The sequence below is a fragment of the Artemia franciscana genome, chromosome 8 (genome assembly GCF_032884065.1).
Source record: "Artemia franciscana chromosome 8, ASM3288406v1, whole genome shotgun sequence".
NCBI lineage: Eukaryota > Metazoa > Arthropoda > Branchiopoda > Anostraca > Artemiidae > Artemia > Artemia franciscana.
Genome location: NC_088870.1, coordinates 44,056,456 through 44,076,934, shown reverse-complemented (window position 1 = coordinate 44,076,934; position 20,479 = coordinate 44,056,456). Strand labels below are relative to the sequence as shown.

Sequence of the window (20,479 nt, the reverse complement as noted above, 5' to 3'; positions counted from 1 at the left end):
CCGCAACCTTACACAATATAGCTTCCCAAGGCTTCTTCCAATTCAAATTACAACAACAACAAATTCCAGGCACCCCGTGAAACAAACTTGATTAATTAGAAAACCACTGCAAGAAATATTTTTCGAAGAATCAACAATGACATGAGTATCTAAAATATGAAATATTACTAAAAGTCATCACTGTTTTTACTAACATTAAAACCATGAAACCAAAATAGTAAATTTACTCAAACTTGAAAGAGCCATCATTTGTACGAATTGTAAGATCATTTAGGCTCTCTTCCACTGTCATTTAGGCTCGCTTCCACTGTCGTCCGCTGCGTTGTCAAAAAACGTCGCAATTCTGTTCACTAAAAGGATAAAATATTTAAGCATCAGAATACACAAGAAACAATAGTTCAGCAAAAGCAGAACGATGTGGGGACTACTCAGTTGACTTGGCCTACAGCAGTACTATTAACCACAACTCGCGTTGGCCTTCCTTGTAAATATGACAAACCACTGAAGATAATTACTTCTAATACCCAAATTGCTAAGTCTACGTAACAGTAACTCAAAATCTAACATACCAAACGCCTTTTTAAAATCAATAAAGACTGCGTTCGGAATCTTCTCAATTTGTAAGGCATTATTAATACTACCAACTAAGTGATGCGTAGCATAGCTTGTTAATTGACATTTTCTGAATCCAAAATGACTATATCGCAGTTGGCCCAATAACTGGAGGTGTGTGTACTATCATTGTTGCAGTGGTAGCACATTTTAAAAGATTTGACTAGGGAGAAAATTGCCATTTGTAGCTGATTCAGAAATGTTAACTACTATTTCACTTGGTCTTAATAGTAAAATAGTAAAGAAAAATACCTCAATGCTTTTCTTTTGGACTCCAATTCTTCGTGATTTGGTTCCTCCTTTGACAAAATCTCTTCCTTGAGTTGACAACGGCGTTGTCTTCTTTCTTCTTTAGGTGTGTTTTTAGGAAGTGGGACGTTGATACTCGGCCGTCGGAGAGCACTTAAATGCCTGCAAATAAAAGATATTTTTTTAACACAACGCAAAAACAGATCCGAGAAGAACAAAAAAACTCATTAGATGTCGAGGAGCAGAATAGTTTCGTTGTTTCCTCTTTTCTCAAGCAATTCTTTTTTCTTCCAGATTCATCCTTTTTGTTAAATTGTATTACCCAATTAGCAATCGAATCAGATTACGAAACGCAATTAACTCAGGTCAGGATTTAGCAATTCATTTCCTGCATAAATGTTCAAGTTCATGTAGAATAATCTCAACAAGGGGTTTTTTACGAATGTGGAAATTTTTACCTTATTCTCATATACTCTACAAACTCTCTGGCGATTTATATATGATATGACAGCCATTGTCAATTTAACTTAATATGGCGCCCTTAAAGATCACCTGTTAAGTCGATTTTTCAGCTTGTGTGGCAAAACTATTTAGAATTGATTGGGCAGCCTTGTCGTAGCTTGTACAGCTTGGAGATCCAGAGAGATTAGGAGAGCTGTAGAGATAGGAGATATATGTTTCATGAGGCATATATGTATATATATGATTCTCATGTTTTGAGCTGAAGATATATATAATCAGTTTTAACGAAACTTACATCATCAAAGAGTGTGAATTAAATTTTTTCGTGTAAATGGAGCAGAATTTTCTTTTTAAATTTCAGGAAAGGGCAATCCCTAAAAATATTCTAGCATGACTGCTAGGAAAACCTTAAAATCAACTCTAAAAAATATCACTTGAGCGATTCAGCCCTTTTGGACATTTCCTGTGGTGTCATCTGCTTTGACTGACTTGCTCGTTGAAAAACCGGTGTGAAACTTTTCTGTCTTGTAAGTCATATTTGGCAGTCGGCCGCAAATTGTTAACAGCTCTCGATGATGGTAGTCCTCAGTCTGGAATAGCTCGCTTCTAGGTACTTTGTCTTTATAATGATCAGTCGACATTAAAGCTCGGAAAATGATTTTAAGGTAATCAATCAAGGTAACTCCATAAATTTTACAGTTTTTTTCGCTTGTCGGCAAAAAATCAGTGAATATAGGAAAGAAGATGTAAATTTCAAATCTGTGCCGAAACTAAAAAAAAAATGTCCGATTATACTTGAACTCACTATTGTACTTAGCATTGAGAATATTTTTAATTAAGTCCGTGTTTTTGTCTCGAGCCGAGATTCTTTTACAGTATATCAGCCTATTCTAGTGGTATCAGTTCATAGACATTCAGGTAGATTTGTTTTAAAAAATCAACGGGGAGGGGGGAATACGTTTGTTGTCTTTATGGTACTTGGTATTAACCAAGTGACATATATAGCAATCACAAATTCTGTCGGTCTATCTGTCTGTCTGTCGGTCCCGGTTTTGCTACTTTAGGCACTTCCAGGTAAGCTAGGACGATGAAATTTGGCAGGCGCATCAGGGACCGGACCAGATTAAATTAGAATCAGCCATTTTCCCGATTTGACCATCTGGGGGGGAGTGGGGGGCCGGTTAATTCGGAAAAAAAGAAAAATGAAGTATACGTAATTACGAACGGTTGATCAGATCTGAATGAAATTTGATGTTTGGAAGGATATCGTGTCTCAGAGCTCTTATTTTAAATCCTGACCGGATCTGGTGACATTGGGGGGGGGACGTTGGGAGGGGGAAACCTAAAATCTTGGAAAACCCTTAGAGTGGAGGGATCGGATGAAACTTGGTAGGAAAAAATAAGCAGAAGTCTTAGATACGTGATTGAAATAATTGAAACAGATTCCCTCTATTGGGGGGGGGGAGGTTTAATTCTGAAAAATTAGAAAAGTGACGTATTTTTAACTTAAGAAGGAGTGATCGGATCTTCATGAGACTTCATATTTAGAAGGACCTCGTAACTTAGATCTCTTATTTTAAATCTCAACCGGATCCGGCGACATTGGGGGGGGGCAGTTGGGGGGCCGGGAATCTTAGAAAACACTTAAAGCGGAGAGATCAGGATGAAACTGGATGGGAAGAATAAAAGCAAGTCTAAGATACGTGACTGACATAACCGGACCGGATCTGCTCTCTTTGGTAGATTGGGGGGGGGGGGGGTAATTCGGAAAAATGAGGTATTTGTAACTTACGAACCGCTGTCCAGATTTTAATGAAATTTGATATTTAGAAGGATCTTGTGCTTTAAAGCTCTTATTTTAGATTCTGACAAGATCCAGTGACATTGGGGGAAGTTGGAGGGGGAAACCGGAATTCTTGGAAAACGTGAAAATTGGGGTATTTTTATCTTACGAATAGGTGATCGGATCTTAATGAAACTTGATATATAGAAGGATCTTATGTCTCAGATGCTCCATTTTCGACTCGAATGGGATCAGGGGACATAGGGGGTTGGAGGAGGGAAACAAAAATCTTGGAAAACGCTTAGAGTGGAGAGATCGGGATGAAACTTGATGGGAAGAATAAGCACAAGTTCTAGATATGTGATTGGCATAATTGGAACGGATCTGTTCTCTTTGGAGGAGCTGGGGGGTGTTAATTTGGAAAAAACAGAAAATTGAGGTATTTTTTACTTAAGAACGGGTGACCGGATCTTGATGAAATTTGATATTTAGAAGGAATCCATGTCTCAGAGCTCTTATTTCAAATTCCGACCAGATCTGTTGACATTGGGAGGGGGAGTTGGAGGGGGAAATAGGAAATCTTGGAAAACGTTTAGAGTGAAGGAATCGGGATAAAGCTTGGTGGATAGAATAAGCAAATGTCCTAGAAACGTAATTGACGTAACCGTACTGGATTCGCTCTCTTTGGGGGAGTTGGGGGGAAGGGTTCAGTGATTTGGCGAGTTTGGTGCTTCTGGACGTGCTAGGACGATGGAAATTGGTAGGCGTGTCAGGGAGCTCCACAAATTGACTTGATAAAGTCGTTTTCCCAGATTTGACCACCTGGGGGGCTAAAGGGACAGGAAAAATTAGAAAAAATGAGGTATTTATAATTTACGAGTGGGTGATCGGATCTTAATGAGTTTTGATATTTAGATGAACATCGTGACTCAGAGCTCTTATTTTAAATCCCAGCCGGCATTTTCTTTTAAATCCCAGCTCTGATTTTCCTTTTAAATCAATCTATTGATTCATTGAATTTTTTTAGACCTCATGCCATATGAGCTCTTGGCTCTTAGCTCTTCTTGCCTCGTCACAAGTGCCATATGAGCTCTTAGCTCTTGTTCTTTTTTTCAATGAAAAGATGAAAAGGGTTTTTAGTAAATATTTAGAAGATGCATTTCTTGTAATTTCATTTCAAAAGACCAAAAATAAATAAATCCATATTTTGAAAAATATCTTTTTTGTTATGTTCACATAAAAATCGAAAAAAAATCTTTACCCCTCCCCCCAAATTTTCGTGAATTGGCGCCATTGCAGACAGCAATAGATACACAAACATTTATCCTAGTAAAAGAAGACGAATGTGAAATAAATTGTTTCTTTTCCATGAAATTCTTCTCGTTGTGTAAATTCAATCAAATATAGACATTATATTGAGATCATTTATCAAACTATAGATTCTGAAACTTGAAACTCCGGCCAGAGACCCAAAAAAATTCTGATCTTTACGATTTTCCCAATACTTTTCTGGAATTACTTTTCTAGAATCCCAACACTTTCCTGGAATTTTCTGGAGCATAAAATCGGCTAAGTTGGTAAAATCTGAGCTCTGAAACAATCGTGTAACGTTATACGTACCAATAATCTATCCAACCAAGCAAATTTTTCTTGTTAATTTTTTTCTCACTTGATTTGTTTCTTGAAAATGAGAAGTAGACAAATCTGTTTTGAGCGTCGACGTTCTAACGTTTAAGAACGTAGATATATATTGAAGATAAACTATCTTTGAAATATTATAGCATGACTAAAACGTTAAGAGTATATATAGTTATGTGAAACTACTAACAATTCACTGCTGCACCAAGCACCCTGAGAGAACACAGCTACTCACACTCCTCCTTCGGTGTCAGGGAATAACAAATGAAGCTAGTTTTAAGAAGACAGCAGGATTTAAGAACCTTGAAAGAATTTAATTTTTGTAAGAAATAGCCCTTCTTGAGATACGCCATCTTAAAAGTTTTAGAAACCGATAACTAATGTATTTAATCAATTGCAAAAAAATAAGATCAAACTGTTGCTCCACCAACACTATTAGATAATCCGACAAAAGTAGCTAGTAGTAGTAGTAAGTAAGTAAGATGACATTAGACCCTTAAGGTTCAAACTGGCAGTGCTGATCTCCGTTTTGTGGCCCTTCAGCCAAGAAGTGCAATGGGGGGTTAGGGGCCAACCATCCTGTGCTTTCGCACACCTTTCCTGTTTACCTTCCCCAGATTTCTCCAGGTACCCAATAAGAGCTGGGTCAACTCTGGCTGAGCTCACAGAGTCACACCACTGATTCCCGTCCCAAACAAAATAGCCGGTTACGCCTGGGATCAAACCAGTTCCCCATAGACAAAGAATTCTCAAATTGTAGCAACTTTTGACTATTATATTTGTATTGCAGCAGCTAAAATTGCTACGATACCAAAGAAACATAACCTAGTCTCAACTTACCTTTTCAAAGTCTCAAGGACTGCACTTTCTTCAGTTATTGAGAATGCTGGCCTAAAAAAAAAATTATTACTGGATAAGTTGAAACTTGAAGAAGTAAATATTTAGACTAATTCACAATTTGAAAAAAAAACAAGAATAAGATTTTTAGCCAATTTTTTTTAGCCTTTATCAAGAACAATTTTTAATAGCTGGTTGCATCTTGTTCAAAAATTCCCCAGGCTGATTTCCTTATATGAATGGAATATTCCCCAGAAAAAAAGGTCAAATAACCTCGACTTTTCCTTATAAGACTACTTAAACAAAAACAAATTGAAATTTTTCTTCAATTATCATTTAATGTATTATATTGCCATTTATTACTCATGAGCTATAATACAAACAAGCTGATATTTTATTCAAATACAAGGCAGCTGTATCTTCCTGTCCAAAAATATGATCAATACCCCAATGTTAATATTTTACTTAACATCTCAACAACGTCTGAAATTTGGAAGCTATTTTGAAGATCAGGTTTTCCTCTCATGTAATTTATTTCACACCACCAAAAACATGGAATGTACCACTTTCACATACTGAAATAGAAGTTAAATTCACATTTTTTAGCAAAACATATATACACCATGGTGAAGAAAACTCAAATAGATCCTTTTGGGGTATTCATCCCTCCCCAAGATTTTAAATTTTTGTCGTGATCTGTGCTATGTTCTAAAGTTTATCATATAAGATTCAAAACCTTTCTTATTTAAGAAAAAATTGGAAATATGCTAAAACTCTTTTTTCATCACAACTCTAAAATGTACATGCGCTATAATGATATTCCAGTAAAAGTACTCAAAAAGACAACAAAATAAAGTTACTATTTATGATAACACAGTTCAACTTATCACAATAAAATACTTGTTGCCAATCATTCCCATTAACAGGAAAATCCATCCTGCTATGAATGCTACTACTACAGCTTCTACTAAAAACTCAAGGCAGAGCAAAGTCACCAGAGGCCAACAAAGCTACGCACGCTCCTCCTCCATCCAAATCTATTCCCTCTTTACACCATCCCATGAGGTTCCCATTTCCTTTAAATCTTTCTTTATTACATCCTCCCAAGCCAACCACGGACAACCTGCTTTCCATTTAGCCCTAGACGGTTGGCCGAAAAGGACAGTCTTCGGCAATCTGTAACCCTTCATCTCCAGAACATACCTTAGCCATCTCAAACTTTATCTCATTAGCGGCTCTTTATCTCATTTATCTCCTTAGAAAGCGAGATTGAACTACACTTTTCGTACAGCCTACAGTTTGACATACGGTCAGTCAGCCGGGTACCCAGAACAATCCGTAGGCTATTTCTCTGGAAAACACCTAGTAAATATTCATATGCTTTCCGGAGCGCCCATGCTTCAGAGCCATATTTGACCGCTGTCATCAATGTAGCTTCCCATATCCTAATATTGGTTTGGAGACTTATCTTCCTATTTTTCCAATTTTCTTTTAAGTATGAAAAACAAACCTGAGCCTTGGCGGTTCTACCTTCAACATCTTCACTGCTCACAACGTCTTTACTAAAAATACTGCCAAGGTCAGTGAAGCTGTCCACTTAATCAATCTTTTTGTTATCCTACGTCACCTTTCCATCTTCACTTATTCCTAGCCTTAGTGACTTAGTATTCTTAACATTAATTTTTAAACCTGCTCTACCACCATTAACTGACAAAACATCTAAAAGTTCATTCATTTGCCCAAAATTTCATTTAGGATCCATAAATCATTGGCATAATCTAAGTCCAGGAGAGCTTTTCCTACCAATTTGTTTCTGTGGTCTCCAATTGCCTTTCCTGTGCTCCTTAAGACAAAGTCTAACAAAATGATCCATATAAGTGGGATACAAAAAAAAACCTGCTTAACTCCTGATTTAATACAAAACCAGCTAGTGCTATCATATAACATACAAACAGAAGTGTTATCAAACAGTTCGTAGTAACGAACTGTAGTAAGGTGCGACCCGGTTCAATAGTAACCAAAACTCTAAAAAATGGAATTTTCATACCAATAGTTACGTCAAAAGAATCGCATTTTAATGCTGATTTTAAATGTATAAGTTTCATCAAGATCAGTTATGCCCATCAAAAGTTAAAAGCCTGAGAAAATTTGCCTCATTTTAGAAAATAGGGGGAAACACCCCGTAAAAGTCATTGAATCTCAACGAATCCCACCATTAGATTCAACGTATCAGAGAACCCTGTTGTAGAAGTTTCAAGCTCCTATCTACAAAAATGTGGAATTTCACGTTTTTTGCTAGAAGACAGATCATGGATGCGTGTTTATTTGTTGATGTTTTTTACCCCAGGGGTGATCGTATCGACTGAGTGGTCCTAGAATGTCGCGAGAGGGCTCTTTCTAACGGAAATTAAAAGTTCTAGTGTCCTTTTTAAGTGACCAAAAAATTGGAGGGCGCCTAGGCCCCCTCCCACGCTCATTTTTTCCCAAAAGTCACCGGATCAAAATTCTGAGACAACCATTTTATTCACCATAGTCGAAAAACTTAATAACTATGTCTTTAGGGACGATTTACTCCCCCGCAGTCCCCGTGGGAGGGGCTGCAAGTTACAAACTTTGATCTGTGTTTACATATAGTAGTGGTTACCGGGAAGTGTACAGACGTTTTCAGGGGGATTTTTTGGTTTAGGGAGGGGGAATTGAGGAGGAGGGGGGTTTACGTGGGAGGATATTTCCATGGTGAAACTTTTCATGGGGGAAGATAATTTCAATGAAAGGGGCGCAGGATTTGCTAGCATTATTTGAAAAAACAATGAAAAAACAATATGAAAAGTTTTTTCTACTGAAATTAAGGAGCAGCATTAAAAACGAACAAAAATTATTACGCATATGAGAGGTTTACCTCCTCGTTATACCTCACTCTTTACGCTAAAGTATTTTTAGTAATTTCAACTATTTATTCTAAGGCTATTGTGATTCAGAGATCAATCATAAATCTAAGCTTTAGTGTAAAGAGCGAGGTATCAACAAGGGTTGAACCCCCTCATATGCGCAATAAAAACATATAAATATAAAAGTTCGTCACGTAAGTTAATTCGTAAGTTATGTATATTTTTTACCAATGAAAACTTTTGTAAAAAATTAAAAGTTCTAGTTGCTTTTTTAAGTCATTAAAAACTTGGAGGGCATCTATGACTCCTCCCTTGCTCCTTTTTTCTCAAAATCTTTCGATTAATTGCAATTAATTAACATGCAAATTTCGTTTTAATTATTTATGTGCGGAGAGCCAAGATCAAAACATGCATTAATTCAAATATTAAATAAAAAAACAAGTTTTTTTTTAAATGAAAGTAAGGAGCAACATTAAAACTTAAAATGAACAGAAATTACTCCGTATACGAAAGGGCTTTTCCTTCTCAACGTCCAGCTCTTTACGCTAAAGTTTTTTACTGTTTAAAAAATACAGTTAAGAGAAAGAGTCAAACTTACGCGTAAAGAGCGGGGCGTCGAGGAGGAAAAGCCCCTTTCATATACGGAGTAATTTCTGTTTGTTTTAAGTTTTAATGTTGCTCCTTACTTCCATTTAAAAAAAACTTGTTTTTTTTTATTTAATTCTCTTACATAGCACTAATCACTTTAATAAATTTGTCTGGTATACCATACAAGGATAAGACCTTCGCTAAAGATCTTTTATCAATAAAATCGAACACTTGCTCAAAATCTGTAAAACTGAGGACCAAAGGCGTTTGATAACTCAGGCGCTTCTCAATTATTAGCCTTAGAAGGAAATTTTGGTCAACATATTCTCTATCTTTTCTAGAACCGCACTGATCTTCTCTTATAACTTTGTCTACAACATCTTTCAGTCTAACAAGTATCATATTACTAAGTAATTTGCTACCTACTTAGACCAGACTAATCCCTTGATAATTACCATGCTCACTCTGATCCCCTTTCTTATACAGTGCTAACCTTAATCAACGTCTAAATTCGTTTTTAGTTTTATATTAAGGATAGTTTTGTATCTAGGTTGACCACATTAAAAAATAAGGGTTTGTAGACAAGATGGATTTTCATGTTTTTCTATGCATGTGCTGTTTTATAGTTGATGTACAAGTGCCACATACACGAATACGTATAATAGAAAGAATCATAGTGAAAACAAAAATCTAGAAAAACATACAAAAAAACACAAAACGCACAAAAACATTTTTGTTTTTAATGGATCAATATTTAATGTAAATGATGCTCAAAAAAGTATATGCTCAAAATCTTGTGCATCATCTTGAACAGAAGCAGAAACGGAAAATATAAAAAGCAAATTTTATGACCAATATCACTGACACCTATAGATTGACGAAGATAGGAAAAAATGTGATATTTAGGCAAACTATGATATATTGTGATATAATAGAAAGAGTCTTCAACAGTGATTCACTGTTCTTTGTCAGTTCCAATGTTGCTCTTTACTTTCAGTTGAAAACACTAATTTTATTTCATTTCTCTGTTCATTTTTAATAGCTTTGGGATTAATTCCATTCCATTTGCCTGGAATGAAATTGATTTCATTCCATTGAATTCGTATGACAATTAATTTAATTTACATTCCACTGTAAACTACAGTACATAATTTTATGAAGTCTTAAATGAACCAACCCAGTTAAAGGAAGCTAAAAAGAAATAATTAGCCGTATAGACTACCTGCCTATTTTCTATGTATTACATGTATTTTTAGGAGCAAGTGTACCACCACGGGGTATTATAGCATCAAAAACTGGTAAGCCCGACGAGCAGCTTTCCTGGTAACTAAATTAAATGTGTAGCTCAAAGTTTTCAATTGATGGACGTCGTCTGTCAAAATTGTTGTTTGTTTCACAAGTGCAGAAACTGTCACTTAGTTGTGGTTCAAACTCTTTTCCTACTTAAAAAAGAACCCTGCAGCAGAAGTTTGAAGCTCCTATCTACAAAAATATGGACTTTTGCATTTTTTGCCACAAGACTGATCACGGATCCTTGTTTATTTGTTTTTTTTTTACTTTTTTCCAGGGGTTATCGTACCGACCCAGTGGTCCTAGATTATAACGAGAGGGCCCATTCTGACGAAAATTAGAAGTTTTTCCGACTTTCAATTTTCATTTCAATGAGCACTTTTCCAATATTCTATGATGACTGATTTGACACAATCATCCCCCTGAGGCAACAAAAAACGACAAAGAAGCATACACCTTTCTTTGAATGCGGGGCAAAACGAGGGCACGCATGATGCGAATGACTTTTGGGGATATGAGTAATCTTTCTTGGAATGTAGTGGGTCAAAAATAGTAAAAAGCTTTTACTGGGGCACAATTTTTTAACTGTCACGAGAGAGAGGGGTGATTCTTTGGTCCAATTTTTGTGAAAATAATTCAAGCCCTTTCTGTGTTCAGGCACGACATCAGAAATATACTTACACATGCAAACTTGGTGTTAACATTTACATTACATTATATTTTACATTATATTATATTACATTTTATTACATTATATACGTTACATTACGTAAGAAGTCTAAAATAATAAATTTTTAAAACATGAGATAACGGAAAGAAGTGGATAGTGAAATTCAGGAATAGTGAAAGTCACAGGGCATAGTGGCCCAATAGGTAAATCCTTGTCTGGATTCACTACAATTTTCCTTTTATTTTCAATGTTGTAATAAGTACAAAAGTCTCTGGGTCCACATGTAAAATGTCTCTGAGAAACATAAGGCTTCGCATTTTTGTACATAGGGGCTTGAGACCTTTCATTAATATTAATCCGCTTGTTGAAGGTATTCTCTGGCTTTTCAAAATTGTGTAACTTTTCTCGGGCTGATAGCATTTGATGAGTAACTTTGAAAACTAGAAGAATTTTATTTATTTTGATTCATGTTAAACAGCCACATCTTTGTATGTTATTGTTACTGTAATTTCACTTTTTTTATAGCTTTGGTTACTGTGCGCAAAACTTACTCCTTAGTTAGAGTTTCGCATGACGGGCTGTTTAATGTTTGTCCAAACCAAAATCCAGAATTATTTAACCATGTGTAGTGAAAACTCCGAAGTTATTTATTCCTTGGCTCATTATACACTCTAGCCTTGTTTTGATTTGTTGTCTCAGTAAGCTAAGCCCCGGATGTTTGAATTTGACCCCTTAAAATGTAAAACCTAAGTCCAAATAACCTCACTATCATTAGCCTACCAAATTCTTGTCAAAGACATCTGGGTGGAATTCTTAGACAAGGGGATGCCAAGACTGAGGTGCAGTAATGCTTGCTTACAATTGCTTAGTGTGCGCATTGTTTATTTACCCCCAGCTTATTGTGCTTGCTTACAATTGCTTAGTGTGCGCATTGTTTATTTACCCCCAGGTAAATAATCCGGACTTTATACTGCTCTTAGCCATCCCCACCTTGAACATAGAATTCTTGCTAAATCATCTTAATATAATAGTAAGAGTAATTTATATCAGAACAAAAACTAGAACTGGGAGATACAGTACTTAAAAAGGGGGAAATGTCAAGATTTGAGCACTAGAGAATATATTTAGGTTTGAAGAATTTTAGTGCTCTAACATTCAATTCATATTACTACTCTCTGATAATGTTACAACCACTCTTAGAACCTTCCCTGGTACAGCAGGTCCACTTCTTTCCTATCCTCCTTTTCTCTATCTATTTTTCTTCTTCTCTATCCTCATTCTTCTCTTGTCTAGCCTTAGTTGTAAGGCCTATCTAAAGGAAACTCATGGGCCAACACTATTAAAAAGGTATTAATTCAGGGCAAAAAAATGATTGCTGAGCCAATTTAGCTTTTCTTTCTTCCCAAACATTAATTAAACCTTATTTTTAACTTTAATATACTGAGTTTAGTCATTTTGAAGCTCCATAGAATTAGTTACGTGGTGTATAGCTGATAGCTCTTCAAAGTCGTTGCCATTTTATTATTATTTTGACTTCATTGGCTTTTTTTGCAGTTGTTTGCAAATATTGCATTTTGGCTGGTTCAAGATTCCTATCAGCATGCCCAAAAAATTTCAACTTGATACAAAGAGCTGTATCTGAGATATTGCTAATATGCCCTTTTGCAACCAGCATGTATATAGTGTGTTTTGATTTAGTTGACCTTGAGTTTGACCTTAATACCCTTAGCACTTTTAGAGATCCAGAATCAAACATGCCCCATTTTTAAAATAGAAAATACTATAGAAGGGCTCTACAGGGTTATGTCATCCCCAGAGACATAGTTACTGGACCTTTTAACTATTCTGAACAAAATGACTATCTCAAAACTTTTGATCAGAAGTCTTGAGAAGAGGGCAGCAAAAAAGGACCAGGAAAGGCTGGTCACTTTTGTTACTTAAAAAAGCTGCTAGGATATTGAATTTCCAACTGAAGAAGCCTCTTCCAAAGTATACATGATAACTTCTATACAAAGTGGCTGGGTGAGAAAGGTTACATGATACATATAGCCCACTTTGCCCTTTCCTTACGCAGTCTCTGAGATAACTGAATAAAAAAAGCCATTTATAAGATGTTATTGATGCCTCCTTGGATGGATAGATTAATTTGCACAGAAAGCACTGTTGGGACATGGTGACACATGAAAAACATATAGCCCACTTTGCCCTGTACTTATGCAGTCCCTGGGATAACCGAATAGAAAAATGTCATCTATAAGATATTATTGATGCCTCCTTGGATGGATAGATTTATTTGCAAAGAAAGCCCTGTTCGGACATGGTGACACACATGAAAAACATATAGCCCACTTTGCCCTGTACTTATGCAGTCCCTGGGATAACTGAATAAAAAAAGTCATTTATAAGATGTTATTGATGCCTCTTTGGATGGATAGATTTATTTGCACAGAGAGCCCTGTAGGGACACGGTGACACATGAAAAACAAGCAAAAAATTCACATCAAAACATAAACTGACAAAATGCTAGAACTGATTTTTCAAGAAAATCTTTACAATAGTTTATACCTACCCGGTAAGCCTTCAATTATTATTTATGTCTAAACAACATCTACTTTTCAAATCTTCAAATATCTAATCTTTCCCCCTAGCCTCCCTACAAAAATTTCAACCCACAATTCTTTTAATTCTTTACATTCCTCTAAGAAATGATACGAAGACACATCCATCTTTCCACACAAAGGTGAACTGTAAGGACCATCCCTCAATCCAGCCCATCCTAAACATTTCTTTTGTTGCTAGTATACCAAAGAGCAAAAAATCATCTGACTTTATTGATGCTTTCTTAAAATTACACAATAAGGTAAAAAAAAGTGCGTGACATTATTGACTCTGCTTCATCACAGAATATAGTATAGAAGCCATCTATATGACTTTATTGAACAAACTGCCATTATGATACCACACAATATAAAGAAACAATTTTCTATACTGTCAAATGTAGGTCAGTGTTTATCCTTTGGATATCCCATTTCTTCTTATTAGTTCTTTCCTTTTATAGCCCTTGTCTGTTCTTTTCAGTGAGATCATCAAGTTTGGGCAAATTCCACAAATATGGAAACTTGGTATTATAACCCCCTCAAAAAAGAATGATGGAAAACCTGGTTTTGAACGCATATGAATGAGTCATATGAATTGAGGAACGCATCCTCAATGACATTGTAGATGATACCCTGGACTTAGACATGAGAGGAAACCCCTCTAAATCTATGATAATGCCAACATGCTTCCAAAAATCCTTGCCCAATTTTCTTAACCCTATCCCTCTTGAAATTTCTGTGTCCTCCTTTAAATTGCCTTTTTTCATAATTTATATCAATTGGAACCAAAATATGTATGTTAAAGATATATTCCATAGAACTAATACATCTATCTCACTGCTTGAGCTTTTAAATAAATTTAGCATCTCCCTTCCCATTCTTGAAAGGTCTATACTTCCTTTATCTGCCTGCATGTTCAATATTTTTGTCATGTTTTGCACCCTGACATCTATTACAAATCAGGAAAAATTGGATATATCCAAAAAGAGCCATGTGAATAATTTTGATGAAGATATGGTTCTATACTCTCTACAACTACAAACATCTCACCACAGCACCAAGCCGCCTGAGGTCAACACAGCTACGCACGCTCCTCCTACATCCCAACCTATTTAAATCCTCTCTCTTTACACTCTCCCAGGAAGCTCCCATTTCCCTTAAATCTTTCCTTATGACATCCTCTCACCCCAGACGAGGACAAGCTGCTTTCCTTTTAGCCCCAGATGGTTGGCCGAAAAGGAAAATCTTTGGCAATCTGTCACCCTTCATCCACAGAATGTGCCCTTCTTTCATTATAGTCCTAGAAAGCAGAATTGAACCATATTTTCTGTGCTTCCATACTCTACTTCTAAAAAAGCTAGGTTGCAAACACCTGAGTATATAAGAGTTATGTTGTGCTTCGTTTTGAAAAACAAACCCTTGCACAGAAAACATTTTCCCAAAACATCACTGCCCATCTGGATTCTGTGTCATCTCAAGCTGCTTCTCAACCTGCTCCTATCTTGCCCCCCATTTGCTGCTTTATCTTCAGACACAAGAAAAACCTTAGTGCCTTTCCTTACAGAAGGAATAAACAAAATATCCAACCAGTTTTTCTTTCTTTTATTTTTGGAAACTGGTGCTACCTTTTATTGAATATCCCTTTTAGCCAGTTTTCTAGTTTTTGTGTTTTATTTGAATATTTTCAATTGAAACTTTGAATTTGGCCCTTTGAGGGAGGTGATATTAATTTACGGAAATAAATATCTTATATGCACAGTTTAAAAGGTAAATTTTCAGTTTACAACACAATTTAGCTAGGGGTGAAAGTGAACATATAACTTGATGCTGCTTCCCAAACTGAGCACCTCATTCTGTGCACCTCAAGCTGTTCCTATCTTATTCCTTATTTTCTGCTTTATCTCCAGACACAATAAATATCTTAGTTCCTTTCCTTACAGAATAAACAAACAAATATTCCACTAGTTTCTCTCTCTTTTAATTTTGGAGACTGGTGCTACCCTTTTTTCTCATATCCCTTAAAAAATATTATAAGTACATACTTTTGGTTTCATTTTTTAAGTTTTTAACTGACATTCTCAGTTCAATACTGGACTAAAAATGATCTTATTTGTTTTCAATTTGACAATTTTGCCAGTTTTCTGGTTTTTGTATTTTATTTTGAATATTTTCACTTGAAACTTTGAATTTGGCCCTTTGAGGCTTGAGATAGTAACTTATTGAAATGAGTATCTTATCAACACAGTTTAAAGGGTAAATTTGCAGTTTACAACACAATTTAACTAGGATGAAAGTGAATATATAACTTAATGCCTTTTTTATGCTGTTTTGCAATTCAATAACTGCTTCAAGGGGAAATTGCATATGAGGGCCCTTAAACAGGCCCATTTATCTTCTGTTTTGTAATCACACAAAAAAGTTATTAACACTAGTAAATGTTTTGGAAAGTGGTTAAAAACTTACCATTAGTTTGTAAATCAGTTGTTCAAAAGTAATATACCCCAAAAGTAACTACCTACATATAGCAATACATTTTTAAATTCAATAAGTAATTCTAATACAAGACATTTTCATAACATTTATATTTAGGTGTGCGTTTTCTCTGCAATAAACTTTGCAGTCAACTAACGATGGCATGGAAGTTCTTGAGAAATTTCTGAATTTCAACTGTCATGGAGTTAACTTTTTGATCCCTATCAATGACAAAGATAAAGCAATAGACAAAGGCATGTTTTTCTTTGTAGAAAATACCTTTCCCTCAAACCAAGCCCTAGATTGCCTGGATATTTCTGATAATTTATCTACTGAAGTACCTAAAAACCTACCGACCAGTATCCTACAACTATACTTCACAAATAATAGCATTAGTAGAATTAATTATATAGAGTCATTTCCACAAATGATTTTCGTTTTATGATGTACAGCCCATAGAAGTTCCATTAACATACCCCTCATAAAAAATAGTTTGCATAATCCCTGGAAGTATAAAATTCCCCTATAAACATATTGAAAATAGCAACCTTGGAAGCATTTCTGATTTGATCATCTCTTGTGGACATTGGGTTTGTCCTATTTATAGCAAGTGTAATTTAAGGTAACTGATGATTCAATGTTTTAGCTTAAATATATTTTTGTCATCAAGCAATTATGTAGTTACTTAATTGCTGTGTATTAGATTGCTAAAATTAACACTGAGAGATTACAACCGTTTGGGATCTAAGTGTACCTCACGAATTAGTATTTATCACTGATAGAAGTTTCAGTTTATCCAGGGACCATTGTACTAAAATTCCATGGAAAATTTGCCCTTAACTGTGGGTGGGGTGGAAAATTACCCCATGTACTCTTATTTTTGATATTTCTCAACAACTCTTGGGGCTACACCATTGTTGTTCCACATAATGTTCAAAAACCATTCAAAAAATCTTCAGTGAGTCAGTCAAATTTCAGCATCTATCCAAAAAGGAGCTAAGGAAGGTTTTTACCCTACCTGACTGCTTACATAATAAAAAAACTGTCAGGGTCAAATATTTTGAAGAATAGTTGTTAGATGTATAAATAGCCAACATTCAATAGGAAAACTATAGTTACACTACTTCCATAGTTTATCTTTTCTTATATACAGATATTGATGGACTTCCAACCTTTTCATGGGGAAGTACAGCATACCCACAGGTCAAAAAGCTTTTGTTTCCAAGAAGGTGAATATTTTTACCTTTTGTTTCCTTTACATGTTACTCTTTACTTTTTCAGGAAGTCTACATAAGTAGCCATAAAAAATTTAACTCATGGAGCTTCTTGAAACTGAAGAAGATTGATCAAATTAAACAAATGAAGGTTCCAATAGGGGTCCTAATTTCCAGATTGAAGAGGATGTCATAGAAGTTGAAACTAACAAAGAAGAGGTAGACACCAGTATGATTTGTTCTTTAGATGTACATAGTAACCCTAGATCTTGAGTACATGTGACAGAGATAACATTCCTCAGACAAGGCAGTGGAAGAGGCCCAAAATTATGTTTATCAATGAAGACAGCAGAATAAAACAAGCCAAGCTGCCACTACTAACTTAACCTAGGCTACTCACTCTTCTAATGTAATATAACAATAACATGGTGCTCAAGGGCCATCCAGGGTAGCAGAAACTCTCAGCAAGAAAATGTGCAGGCTCCCAGCAGTGTTTCTTCCAATCAGGGATCATGACCCTGGTTCCTTGGTCTTTGGTTTTGCTAAGATTGCTATTGTGTTGTATCTGTCTAAGAACAAAACAGTACACTTTGGTTTCTTCAATGCAAAACGTAAACACAAAAGATAACACCCAAACATTTTTACAATAGTTCAAATGCAGGAACTAACTTATTAGAACTAATTTGGCCTAGAAATCTTCATATGAGAACTTAACACTCCTGGTTAAGGAAGTGCCTGAAGCTGGAACTGGGTTCTTCATTAATTGAATCACATACTTCACTGGATAACTCAACACATCATCTTCTTCAGGACACCTCCAATGTCCCACTCCACACATTGCCATACACTTTCTGTTGTATACACTTTTTTTACTATGTCTTTCCATTGGTCAATGCCAATTCCAGCAAATGTTTTTTCTTTGTATAAGAACTGCAAAAAAGTTCATTTGTGAAGTTTGAGATTGTCAGCAACATTTGGCTTTTGCATCAATTGTGGGATTCTTCTTTGTCAAATTACTTCTCTTGGATGACATGTGTGTGTCTTCAATTTAACTATGGTTGTCTTTGGATGACTCAATCTTTTTTTTCAGTTCTTTCCTTGGCTTACTTTTTCTTGAATGTAGAACATATAGGGGACCTTTTTTCATGACCTTTTGGATAATATCTCTTTGTATTATTTACTCACTATTGGGAACTCTTCAGAAAGTTAATCTTTTCAATGTGTGTCTCTTCCTCTTCACTCAGCTGTGGATCACCCACATGCATCACATCATCTACACAGTAGTTTTCACCTTTCACTTTTTCTTAAAATTTACTAAAATCACATGTCCAGCAAGATAAGGTGATGATGAGCCTCCTTTGAAACATCCCACTGGTGGTGTGACATGAATATGGTCTTGCATCCCAGGTTGGTCTACACCCTGCATTGACCTAGTCCTGATCAACTCCTTTCTGAAATGCATTTGTGGTTTTGGACTGGATGGTAGCATTGGAGAGGCTGTTCTAGTAAGGGACAGCATGGACAGAGAAAAATTGCTGGTGCTCACATTGATGGCAAAGGGGAACTTGCTGCTTCCTTGTGTGACATTTTGTTGTACTTGCAAGGGATGATAAGAATACCTGACTTGAAAGGTTATTTTCTAGTAGTTTTCAAATGTTGTTGCCCCTCTGAAGCTCTTTCAAATACTAAACTACTGTCTTGTTTAAAACAGCATGTGATGCTTTAGTTGTACAACTTGGTAGCTGGTTTAGTATCTTCCTAGGTTAAACAGGACAATCCAGCTTTTCAAAATCCTGATATCATATCTATTGATCCATTATCTTCATCAAGAGCATCCAAAAGTTCCTTTAATAACTTCAGAAAGTCACTTTTGGAAAGGCCTGTACCTTTGGAACCTTTACCAGATTCAAATTGAAGCAGAATCTTTCACCATGCTATTTTCATTGGACAGAAGTAAGCAAAATCCAGTATCTGTGTTAACTGGCTTGAGTTGGGTGGCAGCAAGACAAAACAAATATTTTCTTTTTGCATGTTTTCAGAACAGATACACTAATGTGTGATGAAAAGTTACTGGAAATAATGGCCTTCTTTCTGTCTTTTTTCTTTTGTGGGAAGCAACAGATCTTCAAAAGTCTTCAAAGCCCATTGCATCAAACCACCACAGCTTTGACCTGTTGTAATGTGTGCCTATGGGGCCTATATTTATTGAATAATTTTTTAGCCTGAAGCTTGAAAGAGTAAGCATGAAGCAGGTCATAAACATCAACTAACAAGTAAACCAATCAGAATGCAGACCTTGCCCCACTGCCCAAAGGGCTCATGGACTAATTTGCTTTGCCCTATAGGTACTGCAACATAAAAGTAAAATTGGATGTTTGTTTTCTTTAGACAGCTGGCTAGTTTAAACTTGAAAGTGAAAGTGGATATTAGCATTAATGGATGTGTAAGTTTTCAATTATCTTTCAACTTACAATTAAAAGAAATTACCAGTGATGATTGGAATTAGCATTAAAATATAACATCAATCATATTGTATAACCCTAACTTTTCCCTCAACTTCTAAGCCCTGTCTATTTTACACATATTTAGTTGGCCCTATGGAGGAATAGGGTCAACCAGAAATGGATGCACTTCAAGAATTATCATTTCTAAGTGTTCTATACTTCCTTTGCAGCATACTTTCCAACTTATAGAAAAGATATTCTAACTTCCAATACTTTGCTTCACCCTCAAGCTTATTTCTTGCCAGCTTGCATCTTTACCTCATCACGGGCCAATTATAAAGAATCATGATCTTAATAAGCATGCAAAAGAAGTGTATGCTATAGAAATGCTTTACCATTCATAGTCAAAGGGATTGACTAGGTAAACAAGTTTAGTTTGTTTCCTTTTATTCATTTTGAAAAATAAATCACATGAAAGATACTTTGAATTTTCCGCTTGTTGCAGCTTGTGTTTTCGGGTCGAAAAATCAACTCAGAAGAGCCGAAGCTCAAAAGAGCCGAATTCTTTTTTCAAAATTAAAACACACTCCAAAAAAATAAAGAACAGCGCAATAAAAGTATCATTTATATTCAGATTTCCTATCAATAAAAATAAGCTATGGGAGAAAAGATAGATACTTGGTGTAACACAACAAGAAAATATTTCCTTTGTGAAAGTTAAGTGCCGAATTTTTT

At 35.6% G+C, this 20,479-nt stretch overlaps 1 protein-coding gene across 1 annotated transcript in view; it reads right to left on the bottom strand.

Moving 5' to 3' along the window:
- LOC136030469 (uncharacterized) overlaps nucleotides 1-20,254 on the bottom strand; it is a 33,037-nt gene extending 12,783 nt beyond the window's left edge. Inside the window, exons 1-3 of the mRNA XM_065709476.1 lie at nucleotides 20,140-20,254; nucleotides 5,585-5,635; nucleotides 865-1,023 (exon numbers count right to left, since the gene is read on the bottom strand). Of these exons, the coding sequence (XP_065565548.1) occupies nucleotides 865-1,023; nucleotides 5,585-5,635; nucleotides 20,140-20,198 (269 nt within the window). The 5' untranslated portion in view covers nucleotides 20,199-20,254. The remainder of the gene's footprint in view (nucleotides 1-864; nucleotides 1,024-5,584; nucleotides 5,636-20,139) is intronic.
- Nucleotides 20,255-20,479: the final 225 nt, after the last annotated feature.